Source organism: Aethina tumida, chromosome 1, assembly GCF_024364675.1.
Source record: "Aethina tumida isolate Nest 87 chromosome 1, icAetTumi1.1, whole genome shotgun sequence".
NCBI lineage: Eukaryota > Metazoa > Arthropoda > Insecta > Coleoptera > Nitidulidae > Aethina > Aethina tumida.
Window position 1 is genome coordinate 11,944,935 of NC_065435.1, and position 11,323 is coordinate 11,956,257.

Sequence of the window (11,323 nt, forward strand, 5' to 3'; positions counted from 1 at the left end):
TTCATGATTTTTTCAATAATTTAAGTTATTCAATAAAAACAACGATTTTTTGCCAATGTTCAAAAAAAAAATCCATTTTTTCTTGGAAGTGAAAGCAAAATCAACATCAATTTTGACCCCTCTCCAGAATTAAGTCGTTTGTTACCTAAAAAAATTTAAACCACAAAAAAAAGTCAATTTAAAAGTCGATTTCGAATTATTTTTTTTTATTTATGGCAATTTAAGAGTAAAATAAAAATAGAAATTTTTCGATTAGAGTATAAAATTATAAAAATACATCAAATTTAATATAGAATTATTATTATATAATTTTTTCAATTTAAAAATTGAAGTAAATTATTTAATTATTTAATTTTGTAATAAATTTAGAAAAAATATAGAAATTAAACGCACTTTTTTCAAATTATAGACTAAAATTAAAAGACATTTTTGAATAAACTTACATTAAATATTGAATTATAAATTATAATAAACTTTTTAAATTTACATTAACAATTAATTGAATATTTTTATGTCAATTTTGTTATTTTAAAGTTAACAAATAGTCAAAAAAACGAAAAAAAATTAAAAACTTTTTATTTAAAATTATGGTAGAAAAAAAGTAGAAATTTTTCAATTTTTGTATAAAATTATAAAAATACAACAATTTTAATATAGAATTATAATTTATATAACTTTTTCAATTTAAAAATTGAAGTAAAATATTTATCTTAATTAATTATTAAAATAAAAATAGAAATTTTTCGATTAGTGTATAAAATTATAAAAATACAATAACTTTAATATAGAATTATTATTATTATATATTTTTTTCAATTTAAAAATTGAAGTAAATTATTTAATTATTTAATTTTGTTGTAAATGTAGAAGAAATATAGAAATTAAATACACTTTTTTTCAAATTATAGACTAAAATTGAAAGACATTTTTGAATAAACTTACATTAAATATTGAATTGTAAATTATAACAGACTTTTTAAATTTAAATTAACAATTAGTTGAATATTTTTATGTCAATTTTGTTATTTTAAAGTTAATAAATAGTCAAGAAGAACGATAAGGAATCAAATTAAAATTATGGTAGAAAAAAACTAGAAATTTTTCAATTATTGTATAAAATTATAAAAATACAACAATTTTAATATAGAATTAAAATTTATATAACTTTTTCAATTTAAAAATTGAAGTAAAATATTTATCTTAATTAATTATTTAATTTACAAGAAATATATAGAATTAGACGCACTTTAAAATAAATTAAAGATAAGAGAAAGTTATTTGCAGCAATTTTAATACAGAATTATAAATTGACACGAGAAAAAAATTCTGGGTTCTTGGAACTGAAGTTTTGACCTCCCTTTTTGAATTAAACCATTTATTACCTAAAAAATTAGACAATGACAAAAATAAATAACAATCAAATGGAGAAATATCTGTAATATATGGTGGATAAGGTAGAACTTCCCATTTAACATTCTGAAACTTCCCAATCCACCAAACAGTCCTCAAAATCTTTTTTTCTCTTTTTAAAACTGTTCCACCAGGTTTACCAGCTTCAATCTATTGGTCAGACCTGCGAGAATTGTCGTAACCAGCCCATTTTTGGTCCCATGTAATAGTATGGCCAATAAAAGGCTTATTTGCGTTGCCTGCAAAGAAAGAATGGGGAACTGCCAAAGGTTATCCTCAATTTATATAGAATCTATTTGTCCAACTTTCTGATGAAATTCATTGCCTGAAGCTTCTTTTTAATGGTTAATTCATCGCAATTTAATAACTGGCATATTTCCCAATCCGTTGCAGGAGGATTTTGCAGGAAATATTGCCCAATTTCAGGACGATCTTGACGTTGTTCATCTTCAGTACATTCACTTTCAGCAACTTCTCCTGTCCTTTTCAGCTTTTTTGCCCAAGTTTTGATGTTCAGTTTGATGACAGCACATATTGCTTAATTTCTTCGTTGGTACAAGTTTCAGGATGACCTTGACGTTGCCCATCTTCTCCTGCTCTGAAGCTTTGACCTAATTTTTGAGATCTCAAAAACAATATATAAAAGAAAGCCATAAAAATGCTTTCAAATAATACAGAAAGTTTAGCAAAAACTTGTTAAACTGAACTATTAAAAAACAATCAATAAATCGCCTTGTATGTGTGGATTATATTAAACTATTAAACATGGCGGTAGTGAAAATAATAAAAATAATTCCCCCAGTTCCGCCGCACGTTAATTGAGCCGTTCTTGAAAATATGACCAACTTTCATATGGCTTTCACCTAGATTGCATCTCGAATCGATACGAATTTAGGTTTTAGATAAACCGCAGCGAAATTAAATTGGCACAATTAAGCCACGTTTAAAATTAATAATGTCGAAAACTGTTATCACAAACCAAAAGAACTGCGAATAACGTAACTCCGGTATAATTTCGTGGACGTAATTATGTCAATTATCAACGTCCCAGACTGAATGCAGTTCACCGAGTTCAAGACGGTATCAGGCAAATAAATTATTTTCATGCATCTGCATAAAAAACAAATGAATTGTCGTTGGTCCAATGTCATCTCTATTTCGAGTAATAACAACAGCGAGATTACATTGACATAGGTTAGTACGTGGAACTTTAACAACATATTTACGCCAAAGTTCATGGTTTTCGGGACGATATCTTTTTTTTTTTACAGCCGTGATAATCCAGTTGAAAAACATATTTGTTTGGCGAGGTTAAAAAACTTAAGTTACAAAAGGAAAAAATACGGTTAGCGTAATTGTTGCGTCATAAATCGCAGAAGGTTGCACAACGTTGCCCGCAAAACGAAATCGTGTCACCCAAAAAATCCCCCCCCCAGTTAAATCAAGATACGGATTAAAATACCCTTTTTTTGCGCGTCGATAAAATTCCTAACGTCGAAAAACATTTGTCACGTTGGCCGGTGACGTGGCACGTCAAAAGTACAAACAACATGTTTGTTTGCATTTCCAGATAGTTCAATAATATTTAAACTAGCCCAAGCGAAAATACCGAAGCGTAAAACAAAGGAATCAGTGTTTACAAGAACGTGGTGGAGGTGGCGCAGCCACGGGTGCACGTGAAGCACGTGAATCCCCCAGAAATTCGTGCCCATACGTCCTTGCACTTGTTCACAAAACGTGTGTGATTCACCGGACAGATAAAGCCGACTAAAAAATCAAAGCCCAATCTGATTGCAATGCGCTTACGTCAATTTCAAAAGCCGCCATTTTAATACACACAATCGATTTTTATCAATTGTAAGGAAATAATTTTCCGTATTATTCATCGAATTAAAATACCGCATGTACGGTTTCACTTTTGTTTCGCCGTCGATGCGATTAAAATTATTCATAAAAATGTGACAAAAAAATTTATTCGACTGATTCACGCAAAATATGCTGTGTAATATTGGGTAATAGTTTTGTGTGCAACGTTCCACGTTACATTACTACTTCCTTGCGTATTTTTTAGTTGTAGACCTTGTCAGCAGGAGTCTCCATCCTGTGATGGGATCTGCACGAAAGTTGCATCATTTCGCTTCCACCTCGAATTTATACTTACACACGTCTGTTATTTGGTTATGGAATGTTGCATAAAACACACTTCAGTCAGTATTTGCTTATTTGTAATAATTAAAGAAAAAATAATAATAAGATAAGATGCTCAAAAACAACAACAGGAATTGAGAAACAATGTAATAAAAGTATTACAATAAACTAGCGATAAGTTATCACGCCATTTTTAGAGCTGACATAATTTGTCTGGAATTAAATCATAATATTCCCTCGAAATGCTTAACTATTTAATTAATTTTCTAGTTTACTCAATAAACAACCCAAAAATCATGTTTTTCGACGAAAAACATTAAAAATTAAATGAATTTGTTTTAAATATACGACGATATACGTGGAAAAATTATTAAAAAATATTTAAATGAATTTTTTCGAAAGTAGTAAAAATTACAGTACACATCGACTTTTAAACAATTAAATATATAAAAAATATTTATTTAAATGCATATTTTATAAAATTAATTTCTCTGGACCTTTTTTAATATTCAGATAATTATACTTAAAAATAATAAAAACAAAAAAAAAATTAACGTTAAATGGATTCTTATACAAAATTAAAAATTATATAAAATAAAATATTTATCTAAATATGTAATTTTTCAATAATTTATATTTATTTCATTTATTAATTATTGAATGAATCAAATAAATTTATTTAAATAATAAATTCCAAAAAAACAGAAAAATAATTTATTTACAAATATAATAACGATTAAAAATTTAATAAAAAAAATTAAACAAAATAAATCTTATTTTATTATTGTTGAATAATTAGTTAATATTATACATTAATGTATCAAAAATTATTATAAAATATGTTAATATAATAAAATTGTTTTAAATAATTAATAATTTAAAATAATTTTTCTAAAAACTTAACTATAAATAAATTATAAAAACAATATAAATAAAATAAGATTATTTTAAATAATTAATAATTTTATTTTTTTTTTTTTTTAATTTATCTGAAACATAATTATTTTTTATAATTGAATTATTCTATATAAACCTATCGAAAAATTATTATAAAAATATGTAAATAAAATAAAATAAATTGTTTAAAATAATAACTTTTATTATTTTTTCTAATACTAAAAAATACTCTAAAAACTAATTTATTTTTTTATATTTATACATAAAAACAATAAAACTATTAAAAAATATTATAAGAAACAGGTTAAAAAATGTTAAAGTAAAATTATTAATATTAATTTTTCTGATACTGTATAATTTATAAATGTATATAAAATAATTTATATATGTTTTTATATTTGTATTATTCTATAATAAAATTATCAAAAATTACTATGAAAAATAAAAAATGCAAATAAAATAAAATTATTTTAAATAATTAATAATTCTGAAATTAAATTATAATATCTAAATCTGAATTATTTTTTCATTATTATTTTACATATTAAAAATTATTATAAAAAAAATATAAATAAAATAAAATTATTTTTATAATTAATAATTTTTATTGATTTTTTTCTAATACTAAATAATAATCTCAAAAAACTGAATTATTTTTTATATTTGTATTATTCCATATAGAAACAATAAAATTATCAAAAATTACTATAAAAAATAAAATAATAATTTATATATTTTTTTATATATTTATTTGTATTATTCTCTATAAAATACAATAAAATTATCAAAATTACTATAAAAGATAAAAAATGCAAATAATATAAAATTATTTTAAATAATTAATAATTTTTATTAATAATCCTGAAATTAAATTATAAAATCTAAATCTTAATTATTTTTTTATTATTATTTTACATAAAACATAATAAAACTATCAAAAATTATTATAAAAACAAAAATACAAAAAAAAAAATAAAATTATTTTAAATAGTTAATTATTTCATTAATTTTTTCGAAATTGAATTATTTTTTATATTTGTAGTACTCTACATAAAAGCAATAACTATCAAAAAAATTCTAAAAAAGTGTAAATAAAATTAAAATGTTCTAAATAATTAATGATTTTTATTAACTTTTTCTGATACTAAATATTTATCTCAAAAAGTGAATTATTTTTTATAAAAAAATTAATTTTAAATAATTAATAGTTTCTATTATTTTTTCTGAAATTGTATTATAATCACTTAAAATTTAATTATTTTTTATATTTCTATTATTTTACATAAAAACAATATAGATATCAAAAATATTATAGAAAAAAATTCTAAAAAAAGTGTAAATAAAATTAAAATGTTCTAAATAATTAATAATTTTTGGTAACATTTTCTGAGTAATCTCAAAAAGTTAATTATTTTTTATATTTATTGCAAATAAAAACAATAACACTATCAAATTACTATTAAAAACAAATAAAAAAATATTAATAAAGTAAAATTTACTTTAAATAATTAATAGTTTTTATTAATTTTTCTGAAATTGTATTTATAATCACTTAAAATTAAATTATTTTTTATATTTCAATTAATCTAAAAATTGTTATTAATTACTATTCAGATCAAATAAAAAAATTGAATTAAAATAAAATAGTTTTAAATAATTAGTAATTAATAACTCAAAAATATTATTTTTTTTTATTTATTTAAAAATATTGATTTAAATTTTAAACATAAAAATAAGTTTTATAAATTATGTGTAAATAAATACAACTTTATCATTATATTTTAATCCTTTGTTCTATGCTTTGTCGAACATAAAACTGCAAATATGTTCTTTTGTTCATTATTTAAATGCCCCTCCCCCCACCAAGTTTCCAATATTTGTTGTCGTCGCATCCACCATTTCGGCATTTAAATCAAAATCCCCAAGGCCACATCCGGACGACCTCTCCGAAGAAGAAAAGTAAAAACCCCATCACCCAGAAATGTCTTCTCGGTGAAAGCAGCACCGAAGAGCCCCGTCCACCTCAGCGAGCGTGTGCACCGCGACGCAACAGTTGGGGGGGGGAAACGCCATCCCCGACCCCGGGCGTGGGCACCCATCAAATTTCCCACCTTCTGGGGGTGAGGGTGGAGGCGATGGTCATTTCCAAAAAACCGATCCAGATTGCTTACATAACTCATGAAGGTGACCTGTCAGTGATCTGATTGGTGAGTCACCGAGGGTGTTGTCCTCAGTTTTCCTCACAGTCGCGACAATGATCAACATCGGACGCCCGCACACTCTTTATCGCTAAACGGCGCGTTCGTGCCGCGTTTTCACACCAGTCCACCGAAAGCGGTCGCAGCCCGACGTTCAGTCATTAGCGGACAGTTCCACGGTTCAGACGTGTGTAAACGAGGTCTCTCCATTCTCTCCGTCTACTCCGTTCGTCACTCGCGACGACTGCGATTTGTTTTTGTTTTTGTGCAACGACGTTCTGTTGACAGTTCAAGCCAGGACTAGCTCGAGGATCGGTGAACGTTTTCGCCACGTTCAAGCAGTTCGGATCTTAAGCCAACAAAAACGTCAACCCTAACAGTTGGTGAGTTTTTGAATTATCCCTCAGCCGGGCTTTCCCGCCACGGCTTCCACTCAGAACGTTTCGGGGAATTGATGCGTTTCCGATGAGTGTGTCTTCTGAGCCAATGACGCAACAAGCTTTAGTTGTTGATGGAGGGTGACGTGTTGTTGTGGTGTTTGTTTTTATCGAGAGAAACTAACGATTTTTTGGGCCTCGATTTAAACAATTGCTCAGAACAAAGGCAGAACGTAGTGCAAGATCATGATTTAGCAATTTGTCTATTATGTAACTAGAGATAAGTAGTTTACTGAGTGGGGCATTCTTGGACTGGAGTTCCACTAGCCTAGTTATCCACAAACAGTTCTTGCCTAGTCTGCTTCTTTTGTAACGTGAAGATCCTCTGTGTGCGAACGTGACTCACCATCGAGTGTCCTCGCCACGCTCTTTGTATCGGTTTATTACAAAAAACTTTGTTTATTGTTGTGGAACCAATTGACCAAGTGCTAAGTCTGGACGGAAAATAGACTTGGATGTGGGAGTCCTTTGGCCGGACCACGTGCGTTAAAAAATAAATACTATTGTCTCCCCGCAAATATTTGTCTATTATGAAATTGTAAATACACGATTCAAGCGCAGTAAAACTGCGATGTAAAATTAGATCAGTTTCGTAACTATTTAGTTTTGGCGTATGTCCTACACGTCATACAAAATTTATATTTAAATCAAACCCAAATTAATGAAACCATCGGGTTCTCGGAACCGCTCATTTTCCACGAGTTGCTGCTTCCAAATACCCTTCGCTGAAGCTCTAATTGTTCCACTACTCAGTTTTCGGGAAACGCATTAGTCACCGTTTCATGCTATCAATAAATTTTAATATACTTACTAAAGGACCAGTCAGTGTTTTCTGAGATTTTCGCCGAACGAGTCAATATTATTATTATTATCTGATTCATCTCCACTTAGATAAACAATGGAATAACATAACAAAGGGTATCTTCGATAAACATGTTCTAGATAACAAAAAAGCAGGGCCATTGTGTATAAATTTAAATAATTTTACTAGATTAAACAAATTTAATTGTGCCAATTTAAGTCCATTGTTTTTTTATTATATTTAGCCCAGATAAAGCTGTATCACTCAATCGAGATTATCCAATCGATAAGTGACATAAAATACGTCACCCATTAAGGCCCCAAACCGTCAAAAAACGGCCCAGACAAAGAGACCGGGACCAAAATTAACCAGAACAGTATCTTCCTGTAACCCAGACAGGCTTTCCTCGTTATCCAATTGTTTTTAGTGCCGCGATCCCAGACTGCATTTAAAAGGTGCATTAACATCTTTCAAGGTCTTCTACATTTCCAATGCCGATAGCCGGTGCAATCAATGCAATGTTTCAGCGCCCCCCCCCCCCTCTATCTCGGACAAACTCTATTTTGTGACCCGATGCAGATGGTTGTGGAAAAAAATTTCGCCCGGCATTGAATCATATCCGTTTTCACGGCTGAACATGATTTTTACACGGCTGCCAGCCAACGAACTGCCACAAGGTTTTGCGGTTTGTTTTGAGTCACATGCGTAAAAGTCGCTTGCCTTTGGTGTGCGGTTCTCGTTGTCGGAACCATGAGCAGTCAAGTACGCGTGCACGATCATCCTCAAAAAAGCTAATTGATGAATTAATTAGCGTGCGCATTGTTACACAACATTGTAACATTTTTAATAAATCATGAGCGGTGGGGATGGACACAATCGATTGGAGGAATACGTGCACTGTACCAATACCAATACGTTATTGTGCATCCTTTGGGTGCTGAGTGCAGGTGAATCAGGACGGCCTTGGCAATACTTGTGCTAAAACCAGTCCTTATTTTTATAATAATAAGACATTTTAAGGCCTTAGCCGAACTCTGCATATTACCCCAGCATTCCATTTCAAGCCTTCTTTGTGGTTATCAACTATTTATTAATTCGAGTTGTACGTTACCGGTGTGCGAAAGCTCTAGTCACTAAAGTGGAGTTTCTTTTGTTGCAGATGTTCTAAAGCAGCGTATAATGGTTGCCGAATTCGTGGGTAGAGGCCAGAGTGGTTCCCCAATTAATGGTGAAATTCCACAGCTGAATTCAAACATGCCATCTAGTCACGGCCGAGACATGCAAGAAAACTCAGACAACTACAACAACCCAGCTTACAAAATGAACGGGGTCAACCATAAAGACCTGTTCGGTCAAAGGAAGCAAAGGGAGTTCACCCCCGACAACAAAAAGGATGACAGCTACTGGGACAGGCGCCGCAGGAACAACGAGGCCGCCAAAAGGTCCCGCGAAAAGAGGCGCTACAACGACATGGTGCTGGAACAGAGAGTAGTAGAACTGACTAAAGAGAACGCCATTTTGAAAGCCCAACTGGAAGCGATCAAGGAGGAATACGGAATCTGCGGCGACAGCGTCGTGTGCGTCGAAAAGGTCTTGGCCAACTTACCAACCAACGACCAAGTGATCAGTCTCACCAAACGTTCAAAGATCTCCCACCCATCACCGTCGCTCCTGTTCTCCCCCAACCCGATACCGACGCCGGTCATCCACCAACCAGTGCTGGGATCACCGCCACCGCAAGCCTTGCCACACAGCCACAGCATCTTGCACCCACCCCCGTCCCACATGGAAACCCCCTACAGAGAACCGGCCGACTACCACCACGGCTACCACTACCAGCCCTACCACCCAACCCTCTACCACGACTCAAACAGCGCCCTAAACTTGTCCAGATCCCGCTCACGCGGCCAGTCCCCGTTCGAGGTGTCCAGCAATTCGGGCGACGAAAGCGCCCCGGTAGCCCTGACCACGACCGAAGCCAACGCCAGCCTACCGCTGAAGCTCAGACACAAGTCCCATCTCGGCGACAAGGACGCCGCCAGCGCCCTCCTGTCCCTGCAGAACATCAAGCAGGAGCCGGGACCGAGGGCCAGCCCGCCCTGGGACGCCGAAGGTTCCAGCGACGAGAGGGACTCCGGAATTTCGTTGGGCGCCGAGTGGACGGCCAGCCAGGCGGCCGCCACCCTTCAGACTCTCCAAAAACAATCTCAACTCCACGCCAGCATACAGGATAACGAGAACAGTGAACCGACAGATAAGCAAACACACAACCTGCATTCGGAGATCGTCCGGCTTTCGACGGAGGTCGAGCATCTGAAGTCGTTTATCAAAGACAAAGAAGCTCATCATTAGTGCGGTGTAAGTTACTGATCGGGGTGATGTTGGTGGCCTTCAGTTGGCCACTGTTGTTGTGATGATTCTCTTAAGGAGATTTGAACATATCATGCTCCCTCCAAAAGAGCATATTTATTTTAGTGATAGGTATTTATTTGTTAGTTACGTTGAGAAGACGAAGGAAGTTGTCAACTTGCACAATAAACTTAATGGACACGCTTTCATTTGCCAATTTATTCCTATGATTATCCTTGTTCTTATTTAACAATAACATATTATATTCGCGTATTATTGGCGCTTTTAATAGCTATGACTTAATATTGCGTAATATTTACTATAAATGTATACTTTAAAATCTTAGGACAATTGTCCATCTTATCGTCTTAAGTCCGATATTTACCCTCAAAAAACACTTTGAGGTTACATATCAACCCTTATATTGTGAACTGTGAATCATCATCACTGCGGATTTACCTTGTCATATTATCATAGAGAAATTAACGTACCTTTTTATTTTTAACTGGAAAATGTGTGATTATTTTGTAAACTATTTATCCTAAGATACGCAATTATTTATGTAAAATATGTATTTTGTTACTTGCTGTGCAGCAAATTTAATGTTATGTTTATCTCATTATTGTATATTTATATATTATAAGACTAATGCTGGACTTACCTCATTTTTACATTTGGTTGATTTGATAAGTGTTTAATAGAATCTGTATGACGTCCAGTATGATATTCATTCATATAAGAAAATATTTATATATTTTCATATTACCGTTTATGTATCCTAACTCTGTATTAAATAAATATTTGCATCGTTTTTCAAAAAAAAAAAAAAAATATTTTTATTTACCCACCCCTTCAATTAATATAAACAACTGATAAGACTAAATGATTGACGTCGTCACATTTCTAGTAAGTGGACATTCATTTTAACATATATTCATTTGATTGATAAATACGTAAAATACTCAGAAAATATTTAATATTAACAGTATTACTCAGTAATTTAAGTTATCTCATAAATAACACATGTTTAAGTCTCAAACTTTACGATAAGAAAATTATATTGAATTTTTTTATACATATAT

General features: G+C 31.3%; 1 protein-coding gene across 4 annotated transcripts in view; it reads left to right on the forward strand.

Moving 5' to 3' along the window:
* Positions 1-11,072, forward strand: part of LOC109596401 (nuclear factor interleukin-3-regulated protein) — a 157,970-nt gene extending 146,898 nt beyond the window's left edge. For 2 of the 4 annotated variants that reach the window (XM_049962321.1, XM_020011945.2), the window contains one exon: positions 9,052-11,072. In XM_049962321.1, the coding sequence (XP_049818278.1) occupies positions 9,052-10,244 (1,193 nt within the window). In that variant the 3' untranslated portion in view covers positions 10,245-11,072. Of the gene's footprint in view, positions 1-6,727; positions 7,037-7,139; positions 8,995-9,051 lie in introns of those variants that run through there. The other 2 variants (XM_049962322.1, XM_049962323.1) reach the window with 2 other exon arrangements.
* Positions 11,073-11,323: the final 251 nt, after the last annotated feature.